Raw genomic sequence first — 21,554 nt, forward strand, 5'->3', positions numbered from 1 at the left:
TAGAAATTTAAAGACAAAATTCAACTTCCATTCCTAACAAAGATATTTCTGGCGACTAAATAGAACCTACTTATATCCAAATTGGAGCTATTGAGCCGTCGCCCGCCTGCCTGAATAAGTCACCCTCGCTTCGCTCTTACTTTTTTACCATTCATTTAATCATGGCTAGTGGCGGAAAAATTATAAAATAGAAGGAGGATTACACTGAGTATGACTTTAGCAAAACAATTATTGATGGCGAATCGATTATTTATAAAGCTTCAATTGGTGATCTGTTTTTCTGTGTTAACCTCATATTTTTGCATACTTCTTCTCAAACCAAAGGTGTGCGAGGGTAAAATGAATCAGGAAGCGCTGAGCAATGTAATCGGTATATCATGAAATCATGCATTGACAGAAGTTCCCCTTTGCTAGTATTGCAAAGTGTGATTAAATGCGTGATTTTTTTTTTTTTAACGCGTTATGGAGCATATGCATCGAAGCTTCTCCGCTGTGCTTGTGCTAAGAAAATAACGTGTAACGATTGTCAATGTAACCTTTTGTAAGTAGTGCCTGGAGGATTCAGTGTGGAGAAACTGTAGAGACAGCGTGTGGATTAATTTGTGGATTTTTCTGTGAGTATTTGGTGGCAGCGTCACAAAGTCGCTTCTGTAACACTGCGTGCAGTAGCTGCGGAGCTCAGCTTAGAGCGAAATGAGGTGAATGGGAGGGGAGATGATGATGTGACTCCCCCACCCACCTTGACTGTCAATCCTCCACAAACAGTCTCTCGGAATTTGCATAAGCACAGCCCTTCACGTGCAATTTTAACTTGGTTACAAAGTGATCAAAACTCTCATTTATATCCTGCTTCCTCTCATTAAACTTGTATCCCACATTACCCGTGGGCATGAAAAACACCAGCGGCAGCCTGTCTATGAACTTGATTTAAACTTTAGGTTTACACCTTGCTTTGTTTCCGAAGTAGCAGCACTCATGAATATGGTTGTTTATGTCACTCGCTCGCTTATTGTTTTGCTGCCTTCTGAATTATATAAGGCATGTTTTCTTCAGCGCTTTTTGGTGGTCTTCCTGGTTTTCTACGCACTGCGTTGATAGACAGTTCACGTGATTACGTGGGAGGTGTGATGAGGTCACACAAAACTCCGCCCCCACGGCTTTTGAGCTCAACTCCATTACAGTAAATGGAGAAAAATACCTTCCAGTTATGACCATTATGCGTAGAATTTCTAAATGAAACCTGCTTAACTTTTGTAAGGAAGCTGTAAGGAATGAGCCTTCCAAATTTCAGCCTTCTACCTACGTGGGAACTTGGAGAATTAGTGATGAGTCAGTGAGTGAGTCAGTCAGTCAGTCAGTCAGTCAGTGAGGGCTTTGCCTTTTATTAGTATAGATGTTACAAAATGTTGGCATAAACTATAAAATGTGTGAAGCCTGAAGGCCATAGATCAAAAAACACTTTCACAAAAGGTTCAAGAATGTCACAACAGCTTCCGTGGCATACCGGTAAGATTTCGTCACTCAGAGCGCAGCAGACTTGCCGAGTTCGATTCCCCGCTGGGGAGAAAATGTGTTTTTTTTTTTTTTTTTTTTTTTTGCCTTTGCCATTCTGCCTGCCTGAACGTCCTGTCTGTCTATATAGTAACAGTAATTTTATTATTATATAGCAGCTTCCCTGTCTGCCTATCATATAGTGCCTTTCCTTCCTATCTATATTTCTATACCTTTAGCTGTTTTTTTATATGTCTATTATACAGTGCCCTATGGGGTGCCAAACAGGCAATTGCAATGGCTTTCGGAATATATAAAGTCATTCCTGAATATATAAAGTCAGAGTTAGAATATATAAAGTCAGTCCCGAATATTTAAAGTCGGCGTTGGAATATACAGTATAACCTCATTCCTGAATATATAAATTTAAAGTCAGATTATGTTGATATTGATTGAAAAGACTCGGGGTACATTTTTAGTAAACTCAATGAGCTCCTACTACAACGTAATGAACTAAGTTAACAAAAAAATCTTCAGGAAAATATTTTTTAAAAAACCCACTATTCAGTTAATTCATTCAAAATGATGTATGTGCCCGGCATTTTGACCGTTGTATTTATTTATTCTATTTGTATGGGCACATTTTTGGAGAAACCTCACAAGCCCGATCGACTCTGCCTGGCTTCTGTCGAAGTTTACCTTTCACTAGTACGAGTGAAATGACAAGCACGGAAATTTTATATATTCAGGAATGATTTTGTATATTCCAACACTGACTTTATATATTCAAAAATGGGTTTATATATTCTGACGCTGACTTTATATAATTATGCTTTGACTATACATATTCGGGAATGACTTTATATATTCTGATTCTGACTTTATATATTCAGGAATTACTTTATATATTCCGAAAATCATTGTAATTGCCTGTTTGGCACCCCATAGGGCACAGTATAATAGATATATAAAAAATGGCTAAGGGTATAGATAGATAGGAAGGAAAGGCACTATATGATAGGCAGACAGGGAAGCTGCTATATAATAATAAAATTACTGTTATTACTATATAGATGTAACTTCACGCTGTAAGAAGTAAATAATGAGTGCAGAGCTTCCCATGTACATATACAAAGTACAGCGATGGCAAAAGTGCATTCTTGACCCGATGGAGAACAGTCGTCATATAAGTAAATAACTCAAGGTAAATAACATTAGATTTTGCTTTTATGTAAGTAATATATAAATGTTAATGTTTTGGGCGCATGCGCCATCCTTTGTATGTAAGAGCCAGATCTAATGTTATTACCTTTATTTATTTATTTACTTCCTACAGCGTAAAGTCACAAGTGCAGTGCTTCCCATGTACATATACCTGTACAAAGTACAGCGATGACAAAAGTGCATTCTTGATCCGATGTAGAACAGTCATCATGATTTGAGTTTGCCTCTGTTGTAGCGCGTCTGAGAAAACAGCAGTGTCAAATGCCTGGGTTTGAGTTGGGATCGTGAACGCGGCTGAGAGAATAACAGAATTAAAAAAAAGCTAACCATTACAAGTATCATAAATTTACACCGGCTGTTACAGACTGGAATCAAATGTATATTTTTTTATTTTAATATAGTAAGAATACGTGCAGCTCAATTTTGAAAAAGGACTTGCTTGGAATTGAACCCGTGAAGTTCAGACTGTCAGTCAAGAGCTGATACCATTGGCCACCACAGCGCTCTTAGCAAACGCGTGTCAATATCGCACTCTAACGTGGGTTGTTTTTCCACATCCTCCTGTCCTCTGCATCTTGCAGTGTTACATCCATCGCCTGCATGTCTTCTCCCACCACATCCATAAAGCTAGGCCTTCCTCTTTTTCTCTTACCTGGCAGTTCCATCCTTAGCATACTTTTCCTAATATACCCAGAATCTCTCCTCTGCACATATCCAAACCAATGCAATATCACCTCTCTGACTTTGTCTTTAAACTATTCAACCTGAGCTGAGCCTCAAATGTACTCGTTTCTAATCCTGTCCATCCTCATCACACCCATTGCAAATCTTCACATCTTTAATTCAGTGCCACCGTCTCTAACCCATACAACGTAGCTGGTCTCGCTACCACTTGTAGACCCTATTCTTTCACTCTTGCTGATACCCATCTATCTCAAATCACTCCGAACACACTTCTTCAAACACTGTAACCTGCCAGCGCTCTCTGCACCTCTTTTCCACACTCCCTGTTACTCTGTGCTGTTCATCCCTGGCATTTAACACTAGAATCCCTGAAGCCTATGAAAAAGTTGTAATACCAGGTGGGCCACCTTAAATTTCCTTCCACCTCATCATCAGCACCTTTGTTTGGCAAATGTGTCAATCAGCAATAGCAACAGGCAGCCTGCTATCCCATCCGACCCTCCCCCCCCAACACAGCTGAAGTTCTCCCAGCTTAAGTCTGGGTGTGGAGTGCCTGGAATTGTATCATGTCAGGGTGGGGAGCATGCACTGGTACAGAGTAAATAAAATATCTTTGTTTGGAATACATAAACGGGGCTGAAATCTGAGAGGAAATTCTCCAAACTCAAGTCCGTTTATCAGGGTGTGAGGTTTCCAGAATTGTATAAGGTAAATAATTGATCATTATTTTGGAATAAATGCATTTTACGTGTGTTCTGTGTCTACGACAATCTATGTAAATGTTGGATAAAAGGAAATGCAAGGCAAAAAATGTTGAACACATAACTAAAACAAACTTTTTTTCACTAAAACAAACTTTTTTTCATGTTATACTAATAATGACAAAATGTTGACGTGAAGTGTATAATGTGTGAAGACTGAAGTCCACAACTCCTCTCTGACTGATTGGTAACTCATGCACAAATCTATTTCTGAGCTAACGCCATAATGGGCAATAGCAAAAACCTTTGTATGTGTATTTTTTTTTGTTATTTTATTGATTTTATTAAATCACACAACATTCCATACAAATAAGTCATTTTTTTACAAAAATAATATTGAAAACAAACCAATCCCACCCGTGAGAAAGAGAGCTAAGCCAGCAGAGTAAATCTTAAATCTAGTAACAATAAGTTAATAGGTGAATTAATAAGTGAATAAAAATAAATGGAGAAGAAAAAAAGGGGAGAGAATCTGCTTCCTCAGTACTTTAAAAGCTTATTCTAAAATGTTATTGATTAGATCCTGCCAGGTTTTTTAAAAAGTTGTGTACAGATCCTCTTATGTATGAATTTGATTTTTTTCCAGTTTCAAGTAGTATATAACATCAGTTACCCACTGACTTAGAATCCTAACTCTCCTATTCTATCTTTTTATTAAATAAACAGCTTTTTCCAAAATGCAGAGAAGCAGACCTTACACCCTTAGTTCCTTCTTTGAAAACATTGAATCAAGGGACTGTTTTGTCTGTAACAGTGAATGCATTTAAATGTAAACACAAAATGTAAGAGTCCACTTAAGGAGTTCTTCTTTGGCAAAATGCTCCAATGTCATAAAAATGCAGTAAAAATCTGAATACAAGCATGAAGCCTTTGTCTCTTGAAATTATGCTGCTGAATTTAGCACTGTACGTTCAGCTCCTCAACATAAATGTAAGCATTTCTGAAATGCTGGGACTGATTATTTCATCCCAAGCTTTTCGTAAAGTAATTTATCTTTGTGGATACTTGCACTTTCTCCCTGAGGCTGCTTAATGTATGTGTAAAGCTAACACATGTGCAGACTAACAGTGTGCAGTGGACATACACAGACTACAAAAGTCATAACTGCAACCGGGGTAAGGGTTTACATGGTGACATAACTGTGCTACTCGCAGACCAATATCCTGTTTTCTGTAACCAAAATAAGAGGTACATGGCATTTTTAATCTTTCTTTATGTGAATAACGTGATTAATATAGAACACATTTACGAAAGGTTTTAGCATAGCCATAATTGAATTTGATGAAATGTGGCATATAAATTACACTTCTCTTCCAGTGCTCAATAAATATTTTTTGTAAAAAAAATCCCATTGAATTTTTGGCAATTTTCTGCATTAAGTGTTTTCTTCTGAGCTGTAACTTTTTTGTAATTAAGCCGAATGGCTCAGCTATAGCTCATTTAAAACCTCAAAGAGATTTGTAATGGCATATAGTTAAATACAACTTTTTCATAAATTATTATTTTTTTTAAGTTTGAAATTCTTTTTGCAAATTGCCTTTTATTTTTCTTCTTTTTTTTTTTCTTCTTTACTTACATGTACTTTTACAGGCATGCTACTTCTCCAACTCTGTACCATTGTTGAGATAACCCCAAGGCAGTTTTTTGAACCTTAAAGGCATGTGAGGGAGGAGTAATGGTTTTTTTTCTCTCTTAATTGCAAAGAAAGTATATTTCTCCTGCTGTTAAAGAAAACAAATTGTATCACTGTTCAAAGCTTTTACGAGCTCTGAGGCTCTAAACTTTATATATAAAAAAAAAAAAAATTACTGAAATGACACACCTCACGCTTAATCCTCATATTTCATAAAGAAGCAGCATAAAGTGGCAACATGTTACACAGTTAACCTGTGGTAAGAAAAGGAGAAAAAAATGTTAAACTAAAACAAAAAAATCATAAGGTTTATTGTATTGATAATGAAGATAGTGTGCTCCAGTTACTTTTTGTAATCGTGCTGTAAGTTGATCATGAAAAGCATAAACTTGACATTTTGGTGATGGAAATGAAACGCACAGAATGTATCCTAGGTGCTCCACCCAGGACACAGTTTCTGCCTAAGCTCAGCAAATATCCAATTTTCAGTTTTGGATACTTTTCTTTAAAAGCTTGTTAGAGTTCTTTTAGATAACACAAAATGAGCCTCTTATGAATGGCATTTGTTTTTCCAATCTTTTCTCTCACTGATATGCAGATTTTTTTTTTCTCTCTCTCGCTGGGCAATTGGCATTCTGTGATTGTAATAAAACACTTGGGTTTAATAGTGTAGACCGGTATTTAGGATGCTTTAACTTTTAGTAAAAAAAAAAAAAAAAAAAAATACTACTTTTTTAAATTAAATGCCTAGTTTTGTTAGTCTCAACCAATACAGTTTGGCTCCTAGATTTCTTTTTCATCTTCTTCCTGAGCTTTTTAACTATAGTAATTGTTTGAGTGTTGTTCCGCCACCTGAGGCATTGGGTGTTTTTAGGTATCATATTCAAAATAGGATTCCTGGCAAGCAAATCTACACTTACTGTATGATATTTTTTTGTGATCGCCTCTTCTGAATTCAGAAAGGAAATCATAGTTGACTGTCAGCTATAAGGTTAAATATCACAAGCCTCTTTTGTAAAAATCCAAATTGAGCTTAAGCCTGGTACTTACTAGTACAGAAGCAGTGGAATTGTAAAGTCAGTCAAAATGTAGTCACTAACAGGTCAATGTTCACCTTACTGCAAACCACCCAATAATATAAATAGTGTTTTTCTTGTTAATGAAAACTAAAATGAAACACATTGTTAAATTCTGTTAACTAAAATAAAAATTAGTCTGTACATTTAGAACTAAACAAAGTAACAATGAAAACAGTCACTATTGTAATTTTAGCTTTGCTGTTTGTTGTTTTTCTCAGAATTTTCAGTCAGTCCTATATTTCACTGGCTCTTACAGCACTCACAACCTCTTTGGTTAGCTTTAATTGCAGTTTTCCAATGCCCTGCTTTTTTACTTTGTTGGGAGACAGTGGAGTGAATAGAGTGTATCTTATTTTTGATCTTGATGCCTCTCTGTTTTTGGCTTGTTGGTCTGTAAAATTAGCTTGCATTTTCACATTTAGTGTTTAGTATACTCCAAAAAGAAATCCTTTATCATCTCTCAGTATGAGGGCCCTGGGTTGCTGACATCCTGCTAGAGAGCCTTTTCTGTAATTTCAAGGCCTCCTAACAACCTCTGTTTGCTGAATAGAGCATTTTACATTGTGGTCAGGTAAATTTAAGATCTTCCAGTGAAATAATGAAGTAATTATGGTTGAGGGATAAACTGATGTATAGCTTGTAAACGATGGGGTGGCCAGAGCAGAGGAACTAAATTTCCATTATATTTCACACACCACTTGATTCCCCCAAGTCCCAGAATGTTTTATAATATTTATTAACCCCAGATTTTAAGACTTTTTTTTTCAGAACTTTGTCTTTTTTTTCTTAAACCCCTTCGTTTACTTTTTCTTTTTCTGTAGGAAAAAAAACTTTTCCCCATACCTTTCCTTTTTAAACTTATGTCCAAAGCATGCTTCTACTTTTATTGTTGTTCCTTTGTTTCTCTTCTGTGCTTTTTTAGCATTTAAAAATATTTTTGCTTGTCTAATTCTTGAATCTTGTGCATGTTTTAACTTTTTTTTAACCCTGACATTTAAAAAATATTTTACTGTTCTTTTTCTTATTGATGAAAATTAAGGGAACATTCATAGCATATAGCTTGATTTTTATATGAAAATGAAAAACATTTTTTCTCCCTAATGTCATTTTGCAACCAGTACGTTTTTGGTGAAAACAAACACCATTTTTTAATTTTAGCTCTTTTCCATAACAAACTCATAGTGCAGACCATATTTCTAAATATTTTATGTGACAACAGAAAAGCATAAAAATATACCCCATTAAATGGATGCAAGTTAAACAGGCTTCTGAAATGCATTTTTAATGTTCAGTTTTATTAATTTAAAACAGATGAACAAAATTTTGTGCTTTGCAGAAATGTTTCATCTCTGATCTTTGGTCACTTTTCTGCTAACCTTGAATAGTGATTGCATGGTTGCGCAGGTAGATAAACTTTTAGCAACATGTTACAATTTTTTTTTTTAAGTGTAAGAGATCTCATTATTTTTTTATCTGCTTGTATATCTGCAAAAATCAGCTGCAGGTTTGCCTCTTGTACCAGGTATCATTTGGTTGGTTGATTTTAAATATTTTAAGGAAACTTGTACATTGCTTAGTGATCATTAACAGTATGACATACATTTGTTTGTTTGTTTGTTTACAGCATTGTTTACTAATTCTGGAGCTGTGTCACACACTTGACATATGACTAAATTCTTGGTGGTAAATAATATTGTATGTTGAGCGTTTTTTTGATATAGTTAAGGAGTATTGCATTTTGAAATTTGTAGTAATTTTTTCTAGTACTCCATAGTTTATCTATTATAAATATGAAATATTTAGTTTTATAACAGGGTCATATGTTCAGGACCAAGTGTAAAGTTTAGTAGTTAATACTGACATCAAGGCTTTGCAGATGGTTTTGTACAGTTGTTTAATATTATCCTTAACTGCTGCAACCTCATCCCCGTTTCTTTTTTTTTTTTTTTTTTTTTTACAGGACATACATTCCCAAGGTCAGGTAATTGCTTGCCTGGAGAAAGCATTAGTAAAGGAAGCGGAGATTCAAGACAGTAGACCTCCGATCAAGGAAGAATGCAAAAAATCCATTCTGCGAGTTGCTGAGCTCTCATCAGATGATTTTCACCTTGACCGATACCTCTACTTTGCCTGCCGTGATGACAGGGAACGCTTTTGTGAAAATGTATGTTTGCAGTCTTTCATTTCAATAACGTCCACTCCTTAATATTGTTATTAATTAATGGATGGTGAAAAAAGTATAATACAGTATGTTCAAACAATGAAAATAAAAAGTCTAGTTCTGCCAGTTTAGACAAAGATGGCAGTGAGCCTCTCCAAGATTATGCCACCTGAGAGTGAGCAAACACTCTTTAAAATGAGTCAAGTACAGAGTTCTATGCATAGGCTCAATGGCAACAAAGCAGCCTGGACTGACAGTCTCGGGACATGTTCTTAAGCTGCATGTCAATGAGTTAGCAAAGTCACCCACATTCTTAATTTCTCTATCTGTTTTAATGTTTCCAGTCTGGTTCAAATCAACCACCATCATACCAATCCCTAAAAATCTGCTGTAAACTCATAAACACCCAATTGCCTCCCCCCCCCAGTTATTGAAAAATGCTTTGAAAGACTGGTACTGTCCTACACAGATAACATTTCATCAAAAATCAATTCAGTGCAATTTACCAAGAATGAAAATAAATACAAATATGATACAATATCTTTAGCCATCCACAAAGCTTTGATGTACCTTTACTTGGAACAAAACAACACATATGCTGGGATGTTTTTTGTGGACAGCAGCTCAGCTTTTAATACAGTCTTCCATGAAAAACTGGTCTCTAAACTCCTCTGCCTGGTTTTAAACACCCCATTCTGCAGCTGAATCAATACTTTATTTTTTTTACTTACAGACCACAATATGTCAGGTTGGGCACATCTTCCACCTGGGTCCTCAACACTGGGATTCCACAGGGATATGTATTGAGCCCCTTACATTATTTAGCATTTACTCATGACTGCTTACCCATCCCCAACTCAGACATAACTGTGAAATTTTCAAATGATACCACAATGCTAGGATTAATTTGTGATTACAGTGAAACCAACTACAGGGAAGAAGTACAACATTTGACTAAGTGGTGTGCAGAAAATTGTCACTGAATGCACAATAAACAAAAGAAATAATTATTTTCAGGAAACCACACAGGACAAAGAACATCCCATTTCAAAATTTCCCCAAGTCCTCATTACAGAGGACCCTTTCCTGATCCCTAAATACCACACAACTTGTGAAGAAGGCTCACCAATACCCTTTCTTCCTAAGGAGACTGATAAGGGCCCACTCACTCACAGCAGGTTATGGTTAATTTTAATTGTAGGACAATAAAGGGCACCCTATCTGCAGTCCATTGTGGTATGCTGGTTGCACTGCAGCTGATTGAAAAGTTTTGCAAAGAGTGGTAAAGGTGGCACAACACATCATCTGTGTAAAATCGACACATTTGGAGGAAATCTGTAGCAATCAATGCTACAAGAAGACCCTGGATATCATTAGATATCCATTCCACCCTGGACACTGCATGTTTGATCTCCTGACAAACTCTCTTCGGGGTCATACATATATGTACTATCATGTTTAAAAACGTCACCTTTCCTACTGCAGCTAAAGTACTGTCCTGCATCCTGTATAACACTACCCTCATGATGGCTCGATTACTGGGTGGATATATACTCAGCAAAAAAAAAAAAAGTCCCTTTTTCAGGACTGTGTATTTCAACAATAATGTTTTAAAAATCCAAATAACTTTACAGATTTTCATTGTAAAGGGTTAAACAAGGTCACAGTTCTAAAAACGCAGGACACTAAAGAGACTTGTCTACCGACTGTGAAAAACAGCCAAAGAAAGATGCCCAGGGTCCCTGCTCATCTGCGTGAACGTGCATTAGGCATGCTGCAGGGAGGCATGAGGACTGCTGATGTGGCTAGGGCAATAAATTGCCATGTCCGCACTGTGAGACGCCTAAGACAGCGCTACAGGGAGACTGGAAGGACAGCTGATCATCCTCGCAGTGGAAGACCACGTGTAACAACACCTGCACAGGATCGTTACATCCGAATATCACACCTGCGTGATAGGTACAGGATGGCCACAACAACTGCCCGAGTCACACCAGGAACACACAATCCCTCCATCAGTGCTCAGACTGTCCGCAATAGGCTGAGAGAGGCTGGACTGAGGGCTTGTAGGCCTGTTGTAAGGCAGGTCCTTACCAGACATCACCAGCAACAACGCCGCCTATGGGCACAAACCCACCTTCGCTGGACCAGACAGGAGTGGCAAAAAGTGCTCTTCACTGATGAGTCACGGTTTTGTCTCACCAGGGGTGATGGACGGATTCGTGTTTATCGTCGAAGAAATTGAGCACGTCTGGGACCTGTTGGATCGCAGGTTGAGGGCTAGGGCCATTTCCCCCAGAAATGTCCAGGAACTTGCAGGTGCCTTGGTGGAAGAGTGGGGTAACACATCTCACATCAAGAACTGACAAATCTGGTCCAGTCCATGAGGAAGAGATGCACTACAGTACTTCAAGCAGCTGGTGGCCACACCAGATACTGACTGGCACTTTTGATTTTGAGCCTCCCTTCATTCAGGGACACATTGTGAAACATTTTGAGTTTATGTCTTATGGTGTTGACTCTTTTAGTGTTCATACAAATATTTACACATTAAGTTTACTAAAAGTAAAAACAGTTGGAAGTCAGAGGACGTTCCTTTTTTTGCTGAGTATATAATAAATAAAACCAAATTTACATATTAATTCATGCAATAACCCTCTTGATTACAATCCTGCATATTTTTCTTTATTTACCTAGCTGCCTATTTATATACTTAGTTTTGTTTGTTTATTTATAGTGTGTAATATATTATCTAGTAGTATCTACTGATAATACCTGTTGCACATCTGTTTTTGTGTATATGTGTGTTTGTGCACATGTATTGAGTTTTGTGGCTATTTGTGTACAAAGCGTTATTGATTGTGATGCTGTCAATCAAAATTTTGCAGCTTTGTGAGTAGTGACAATAAATATCTTACAATTTAAAACATTTCTTTATCATATATATAAGAAATAAGTATCAGCATTTTCCTAATGTGCTGTAGTAAATATGTTCAGATTCTTCTGCTTGTGCAAAATGCTGTTTCAGTTGTGAAATATATACATTACCATAAAAAGGGAGTATTAAAATTTTACATTCCATTGACTGTTAAATCAAAAAGAGCTTCTAATAAAGGTTGGTTTTCCTCTTTCTTCACTCCCATCATTTTGGTATAATGTATGCTGCTGTGTCAATCTGTTGGATCAATATCACAACCCCTTTACCATCCTTTGTGAGAAAGAGCTATTTAACATTAGAATCCCAGAAGCCTACGAAAAAAAAGCTTGTAATGCCGGGCCACCTTAAATTCCTTTGCACCTCTCATTAATGTCTCTTGTTTTGCAAATGTGTCAATCAGGAAAAGCAGCCTGCTATCCCATTCTCCCACTGCTGCAGCTCAACTTGGGCACAATGTTCTCCCAGCTCAAATCCGTTAGTCTGGGTGTGAGGTGTCTGGAGTTGTATAGGGTAAATAATATATCGTTATTTGGAACACATGCATTTCATGTGTGTTCCGTGTCTACAATGATCTATGTAAATGTAGGATGACAGGAAATGCCAGGCAAGAAATGTTGAAGACATACCTAAAACAGAAACAGAAAGTTATAGTACTAATCACATTTTGACATGAAATGTATAATGTGTGAAGACTGAAGTCAAAATATCAAATAAACACTTTCACAAAAGGTGGAAATATAGAAACAAGCGCGCTTTTCTTCAAGAATATAACCGAAGAAAAAGAAATTTGGTTAGGATACGACGCTGACACGACCGCTTGGGTGGTGCAGCGGTAAAAACTGCTGACTCATAATCAAGAGGTTGCTGCTTCGATTCTGGGCCCTTCCCAGATTTACTGTTTTGAGTAGTGAGCTGCTCTTATTTTTACTGTTACAGAATAAAAACATATATTTGATTTGAGTCTGTAACAGCCAGTGTAAATTTATGGTACAGTGGAACCTCAGTTTGCAAGCATAATTCATTCTGGAAACGTGCTTGTAATCCAAAGCACTCGTATATCAAAGTTAATTTCCCAATAAGAAATAATGGAAACTCGGATAATTCATTTCACAACCCAAAAATTTTTGTATTAATCATTTTTAAATAAATTATAAAGTAAAAATACATAAAACAAAATAACCTGCTTTTTACCTTTGAAAAAAATTGGGCTGGTGTGATGGAGATGAGAGAGGAGGAGGGTTATTGTGTTGGATGACTTTCACTACAACTCATGGAATCACAGCAGTCTGACTCGCTGGAATTTTTTTTCTTTTTGTGCAGCTTTAACAGGAAACCATCCAATGATAGCTGCTTTTGCCTTCTTTTGAGGATTTCGCAGAAATGCGACATTGCATTATCATTAAACAGTTTCATCGCTCGCACTGCTACAGCCTTATTCGGGTGGTGATTTTCTACATAGTTTTGAACTCTTTCCCACATTTTACACATCTCTCTAATCTCATTTGAAGTGAGGGATTCCTTAGTCTTTTTCTCCTCCTCCTCCTCAGATGAGGTGTCCTCCATAACATCTTACTGTTGCTTGTGGTGCAAATCCATCAGTTCATCGGTGGTTAGCTACTGGCCATGTTCCTCTTCCAGCTCTTGAATGTCGTCCTCATTCACCTCCAGTCCCATGGTCTTCCCCAAGGACACAATTTCATCAACAACTGGTGGCTCCTGTTCATGAACAAACCCCTTAGAGTCATGTCCAAAAACGCAATCAGACCATAGTTTTCTCCAAGTAGAATTAAAGGTTCTCTTGGTGACCTCATCCCAGGCTTTATCAATGATCTTGAGGCAGCTCACGATGAGTATTAAGGTTTGTTCCTTCAGTCACCTCGAAGCATTGCTGAAATAGTGCTTTTGTGTAAAGCTTTTTAAAGTTCGAAATGACCTGCTGATCTGTGGGCTGGAGTAGGGGGAGTGCTGTTGGGAGGAAGGAACTTGACCTTCATGAAGTCGAATTCCTCCAGTAGGTCATCCTCAAGGCCTGGAGGATGAGCAGGAGGAGCATTATCCATAACGTTTTTTTTTCTCTCAGTCACGTTTACACTTCACCCGATCTGACAATGCTGTCTTCACATAAAGACACGCTATAACAGAGGTGAACTCAGATAAGGACGAGGGTTCTACATTGAAGAAATAGAACAGAAGCCTTCCCTGCAAGAATCGTCCAGTCACACATAAGAACAACGCAGCTGCACCAGGTGTAAAGGCCAAAGATGGTACTGTTTGGATGCAGCAACAGGTTTGGCATCATTTTGCCAGTCAATATGCCACACACATGTCCTTCAGCAGAACAGCAGGGCTTACAGAGCTTGCCAAGGTATTGTGCAAAGTTCCGTTTGTGATGGTCTTTATATGAAAAACATGTATGTCAATTATATAAAAGCCGCATTGAATATTGTTTACCTATATTTATTTACTTATCTTCCTACAGCTAAGAGTCAAAGTAGAATGCAGAGCTTCCTTTGTTTGATTGACATAGGCATGCTGAAAAAGTACATGTGCAATGCCACTCCTTATTTAGGAAAAGATCCCAGTCCTCCCACAGGAGAAGGACTTTCCGAGACTACGGTCATAAAGTTTATGAAGCTGTTTCTGTACAAAGGCAGAACTGTAACAACAGATACATAAAGTGCGACAGGAGCTTTCACCTGTAGCTAAATTCATTCGCGTACTGAAGTAGCATTGCACATGTTAAACACAGATAACTCTGCACTCAACTTTCTCTTTACACTGCAGGAAGATAAGTAAATAAATATAGGTAAACAACATTCAATGTGGCTTTTATATAAGTAACACATAAATGTTTTTCATATAAAGACCATCACAAACAGAGCTTTTCACCTTGGTGAGCTCTGTAAGCTCTGCTGTTTTGTTGAAGTATGTGTGTGTAGCAGATTGACTGACAGGATGAAGCCCAGCCTGTTGCTGTATCAAAATGGTGCCATCTTTCGCCTTTACGCCTGGTGTAGCTGTGGTGTTGTGTGACTGGACGTTTCTTCTGGGGAGGGCTTCTGTTAACCCTCATCCTCCTCCGTGTTCACCTCTGTTATAGCCCATCTTTATTTGAAAACAGCAGTTTCAGATTGGGGGGTGCAGGAACGTGACAGAGTTTTGTTTTTTTTTTAATTCAGTTTTATTTCTAACGTTTTACAAGTACAATAAATTTACACCAGCTGTTACAGAATCAAATCAAATATGTGTTTTTATTCTATAATAACAATAAGAGCAGCTCGCTACTCAAAACGGTAATTCTGGGAAGTGCCCAGAATCGAAGCATCAACCTCTTGATTATAAGTCAGCAGTTCTTACCACTGCACCACCCAATAGGTCATGTCAATGTCGTACCCTAACCTAATTTCTTTTTCTTCAGTATATACAGTAATCCCTCCTCGATCGCGGGGGTTGCGTTCCAGAACCCCCCGCGATAGGTGAAAATCCGCGAAGTAGAAACCATATGTTTGTATGATTATTTTTATATATTTTAAGCCCTTAGAAACTCTCCCACACTGTTTATAAATATTCTCCGCACAGTTATACAGTAAACCCTTGTTTATCGCGGTTAATCCGCTCCAGACAGATAAATGAATTTCCACAAGTAGGATTCTTTATTTATAAATCTAATATTTTCAGTTAGAGCATAAAAAAACCTGTTTACGACCTTCTAAATACATTTTTTAACATTATTAGAGCCCTCTAGACATGAAATAACACCCTTTAGTCAAAAGTTTAAACTGTGCTCCATGACAAGACAGAGATGACAGTTCTTTCTCACAATTAAAAGAATGCAAACATATCTTCCTCTTCAAAGTGCGCGTAAGGAGCGGAGAATGTCAGAGAGAGAGTAAAGTAAACAATGAAAAATCAATAGGGCTGTTGCGCTTTTAAGTATGCAAGCACCGCGATAAAGCAGCGGCAATGAAGGGATCAATGCGAAGGTAGCCTTTCAGCATTTTTTACAGGAGCGTCCGTATCTTCTAAGCAAACAGCTTCTGTGCAAACAGCACCTCTGCTCACACCCCCTCCGTCAGGCGCAGAGAATGTCAGAGGGTGAGATAGAGGCAGAGACAAGCAAACAATCGAGCACCGTGCAGGAGGCATATCTTATAGCATTGAGGAGTTTTAGTTAATATGTAATACGTGCTCTGATTGGATAGCTTCTAAGCCATCCGCCAATAGCGTCCCTTGTATGAAATCAACTGGGCAAACAAACTGAGGAAGCATGTACCATAAATTAAAAGACCCATTGTCCGCAGAAATCCGCGAATCAGCGAAAAATCCCAATATACATTTACATATGCTTACATATAAAATCCGCGATAGAGCAAAACCGCGAAAGTCAAAGCGCGATACAGCAAGGGATCACTGTATTCTTGAATAAAAGTGCACTTGTTTTGTTATGTTTACCTTTTGTGAAAGTGTTTATTTGATATTTGGACTTAAGTCTCGATACATTATATGCATCAAGTCAACATTTTGTCATTATTACTATAACATGGAAAAAAATTTCTGTTTTAGGTATGTGTTCAGCATTTCTTACCTAGCATTTCCTGTCATCCTACATTTACACAGATCACTGAAGACACAGAACACACATGAAATGTATGTATTCCAAATAACAATATATTTACCCTATACCATTCCAGACACCTAAATCCCAGATAAAGAGCCTTCCTCTGTGAAAATTTTGCTGACTTCAGCTGCCTCGGTGGGGGATGGGATAGAAGGGTGCAAACTGCTTGTGCTGGTTGACACATTTGCAAAACAAAGGCACTGATAAGATCGATGGTGTGGGGGAATTTAAGGTGGTCTGGTATTAAGAGTATTTTCTTAGGCTTCAGGGATTCTACTGTTAATGCACAATTTATCAGTGATGCAAATGAATAAAATACAGTTGTGCTTGAAAGTTTGTGAACCTTTAGAATTTTCTATATTTTTGCATAAATATCCTAAAACATCAGATTTTTCACTCAAGTCCTAAAAGTAGATAAAGAGAAACCAGTTAAACAAATGAGAGAACAATATTATACTTGGTCATTTATTTATTGAGGAAAATGATCGAATATTACATATTTGTGAGTGGCAAAAGTATGTGGACCTGTAGGATTAGCAGTTAGTTTGAAGGTGAAATTAGAATCGGGTGTTTTCAATCAATGGGATGACAATCAGGTATGAGTGGGCACCCTGTGTTATTTAAAGAACAGGGATCTATCAAAGTCTGTTCTTCACAACACATGTTTGTGGAAGTGTGTCATGGCATGAACAAAGGAGATTTCTGAGGACCTCAGAAAAAGAGTTGTTGATGCTCATCAGGCTGGAAAAGGTTACAAAGCCATCTGTAAAGAGTTTGGACTCCACCAATCCACAGTCGGACAGATTCTGTACAAATGGAGGAAATTCAAGACCATTGTTACCCTCCCTAGGAGTGGTAAACCAACAAAGATCACTCCAAGAGCAAGGCGTGTAATAGTCGGTGAGGTCACAAAGGACCCCAGGGTAATTTCTAAGCAACTGAAGGCCTCTCTCACATTGGCTAATGTTCATGAGTCCACCATCAGGAGAACACTGAACAACAATGGTGTGCATGGTACGGTTGCAAGGAGAAAGCCACTGTTCTCCAAAAAAAACATTGCTGCTTGTCTGCAGTTTGCTAAAGATCACAACTCTAAGCACACAAGTCGTTCTACCAAAGAATGGTTAAAGAAGAATAAAGTTAATGTTTTGGAATTGCCAAGTCAAAGTCCTGACCTTAATCCAATCAAAATGTTGTGGAAAGGCCTGAAACGAGCAGTTAATGTGAGGAAACTCACCAACATCCCAGAGTTGAAGCTGCTCTGTATGGAGGAATGGGCTAAAATTGCTCCAAACCGGTGTGCAGGAATAATCAAAAGTTGTTGGAAATGTTTAGTTACAGTTATTGCTGCAAAGGGGGGGTCATACCAGATACTGAAAGCAAAGGTTCACATACTTTTGCCACTCACAAATATGTAATATTCAATCATTTTCCTTAATAAATAAATGACTAAGTATAATTTTTTGTCTCATTTAACTGGTTTCTCTTTATCTACTTTTAGGACTTGAGTGAAAATCTCATAATGTTTTAGATCATATTTATGCAGAAATACAGAAAATTCTAAAGGGTTCACAAACTTTCAAGCACAACTGTACTAATTATTTCATCTTTAGATTAAGACTGAGTCCACATAAGTACATACATATATCAATCTCAAAAAGAAGTAAATGTAAAGACTGCTAATGTATAGTCTGAGTTTGATCTCACAGATTCACCCACATAACTTTCCAGCTGCACTGGCAGCATTAAATATATGACAAAAAAGAATATGGAGTAATAATGTGCCCAATATCTGATGTGTGTCCTTAGATTCCAACAAATACACAGATTGGTTGCTCTTGTTTTTCGATATGCAAGAAATCATTGTGCATTACTGCACATAGAAATTTATTAATAATGTTTAATCTATGGTTTGTGTCATGTTTCAGTATCATTGATTAAATAGGGTGTTATACAATTCATTTTTACTTTTTCGTGGTTTGGGTTTCTTCAGTGATACCTTCAACTTTGATGGCTGAACATTGTAGTCATTCTTGCACTCTAGAGGAAAATGTTGTTAAAGGTTAGTGTGAATAGTGTCCCTTGTGTGCAGTATAATAATGTATAACTAATCATTCTGTATACTATAAAAATATTGTATTTAAAATACTATACTTGAAAGAGTACAAATAAAATTAAAGATTAAGTTAAAATACAGTGCACAATTTAACATCTTTACTTTTTTTTTAATATAAATATTAATTTTGCTTCTTAGACTCAGGCTGGTGAAGGCAGAGTTTACAAGTGTCTCTTTAACCACAAGTTTGAAGAATCCATGTCTGAGAAGGTAGTGTTCATTTTTTGTTTGTTTTTTACTGTAGTAGCATAAACCTAGTAATGATTCTGGTTTTAAGCACCTCCATAATGTAAATACCTTAGCTGTTATTAAGGTTAGAAAATCTCTCCTCTTGACTGCTCAGATTCACTGTATTTAGTAATTAGCAGCATTTTATCTGTTTTTTTTTCCTTTCCAATGCTTTTATACTGTTGTATAAGTTAATTGTGGGTTATGTATGGCTATAAGTATAAAGGGGAGAAATGACTACCTGCTTTGCCATTCTTGTTTTGTCTTTTATGTTTCAGATGAAAAATGACAAATCTCAAACAAGAATTGTGACTAAGTACCATGCAACCTATTGTAATGCAAAGAAATGGCCCTCAGCATAAATTCAACCATAAGCATAACTTGTGTTTGTGAATTGTTTTGCCTTGCTGGTTTGTAAATCCTGATTTAAAATTATTTAAAGGTGTTGTGTCAAACAGGGGGCACATGCTCCCTGGAATTGTGTTCTTTTAGAAATGCAGCTCATACTCTGAACATGTATATATTCCTTTAGTAACCATAATGGAAGTATTAAGAGTAGTACAGTATAGAAGAAAGTAGGGACGCACAATAATATCAGATTAATATCTGTATTGGCAGATAATGGGTTAAAATATTATTGTCATCGGACCAATGACTAAATTGGACCAGTAATTCAAACCATCATTTGATGACGCATTCACTGTGTTCCGGATGAGCAAGAGGTTTAGGCGCCGCTGAGCTGCTGCACAAAAGTGTCTTCGGTGTGGAAGTTTTGCCAAGCAAGAGCAAAATAAAATATGCCATTTGTAACAGTTATTCAGCTGATGTATTGTGCAGAGGGACCATTGTGTGAAATTTCAAGATCACCATTTTAATTTCCAACTTGAAGATATACCATCCTGACAAATGTACGAAATTCCTCAGAGCAAAAGAGGAGAATCCTACTCCACTGTGCACAAAATCAAGAACTGCAGTTGCTCAGGCTGTTGATCAGTTTCTTGAAAAATCAAACACATTTGAGAAATAGAGTCCTAAACCTCAAGCAATTGCAGCAAACGTTATGGAATTTATTGCTCTGGACAATTGTCCACTTTCTGTTGTAGAAGATACAGGATTTTGAGCGCTATTTGAGCATTTTGAGCCCCATTACTCGATACCCAGTCATCGTTCTTTCTCTGACATGGCACTTCCAGAGCTACAGAACATTGCGAAAAGCCATGTGCACAAATCCCTTGCCAATGATTTCACAGCCATAAGCTTTACCACTGGTATATGGACATCTGATATGAGTCTTATGAGTGCACATACTTTTGTTGCAGAGTGGATCAACTACAATTTTGAATTACAGAAAGCCATCTTGCATGCCTAAGAATGCTCTATCACACATGGGCACTGCAGTCTCCATGGCTTTTAAATTTTTGATACATGGAAATACCCAAAGAGGATGCTCATACTATGAGACAACACACGTAACATTGCAAAGGCAATGGAGCAACGCGGGATCCCAAATTTTCCATATATGACTACTTTCCAGCTTGCTGTGAATGACGGTGTACTATTCCAGCGCATTGTCTTGGATATAATAGAGATTAGCAGAAATATAGTTGGTCATTTTAAACATTCACAATTAGTCAGTACTCTCCTCAAAACTATATACTGTAAACTGAATTTGGTATGCAGCTGAAATGCTTCAACTAGATGTGCAAATCCATTTTATATGCTGCAAAAGCATGCTGGAGCAGAAAAGAGCCCTTGGGGCTTATCTCCAATTTGTAGTTAATCTGTGGGGTTTGATTGAGAACATAATCACACTCCTCACTCCATTTGAACAACTGACAAAAGAAATTGTCTTGGCTGTTGACATTATTCCCTCAGTTTGTTCATTTAAATGACTGTTGATTAACACTAGAATTACCAGAGCCTACGAAAAAACTCGTAATTCCGTCCCACCTTAAACTGCTTCTTAAATCCCTTCACACCTCTCCGCCAGCGTCCTTTGTCTTCTAAATGTGCTGATAAAGAGAAGCTAGGGGCAGCCGGCTATTCCATCCCCCCACCAATTTAGAACGTGCACGAAATTCTCCCAGCTCATGCCTTGATTGAGTATCTGGGAGTGAAGTGGAGTTTTAGAGTGGAAATAGATCGTTATTTGGAACACACGCATTTCATGTCTGTTCAGTTTTTACAGTAATCTGTGTCAACACATTGTTAAAACGGAAACGTTTTTTATATTCTAGTAGTAGATGACAAAATGTAGGCATAAACTATATAATGTATGGAGCTTGAAGTCCAAATAGCAAAGAAACATTTTCACAAGAATAACACAATTGCGCTTTTATTCAAAAATATAACTGCAGAAACAAAAAGCCGCCTTTACAAGCGACATTGACAGCAGTTTATTGTGATTGCCTCCGTGGTTCAATGGAATCAGTTCCCGCTTGGGAATCAAAAGGTCACGAGTTCGATCCTGTGCCACTCTGTTTTGTGAAGTAAACTGCTCTTAGTCTTACTGTTTTAGAATAAAAGCATACATTTGATTTCAGTCTGTAACAGCTGGTGCAATTTATGATCCTTGTAAAGGTTCGCTTTTTTTTTTTTTAATTCACTTTTCATTCTCTGTC

General features: G+C 37.3%; 1 protein-coding gene across 1 annotated transcript in view; it reads left to right on the forward strand.

The window, feature by feature from the left end:
* The window catches only part of glg1a (golgi glycoprotein 1a), a 247,916-nt gene that overhangs the window by 67,613 nt on the left and 158,749 nt on the right, over nt 1–21,554 (forward strand). Inside the window, exons 5-6 of the mRNA XM_039762406.1 lie at nt 8,833–9,036; nt 18,844–18,915. Coding sequence (XP_039618340.1) covers nt 8,833–9,036; nt 18,844–18,915 — 276 coding nt within the window. The remainder of the gene's footprint in view (nt 1–8,832; nt 9,037–18,843; nt 18,916–21,554) is intronic.

The sequence above is a fragment of the Polypterus senegalus genome, chromosome 9 (assembly GCF_016835505.1).
Source record: "Polypterus senegalus isolate Bchr_013 chromosome 9, ASM1683550v1, whole genome shotgun sequence".
NCBI lineage: Eukaryota > Metazoa > Chordata > Cladistia > Polypteriformes > Polypteridae > Polypterus > Polypterus senegalus.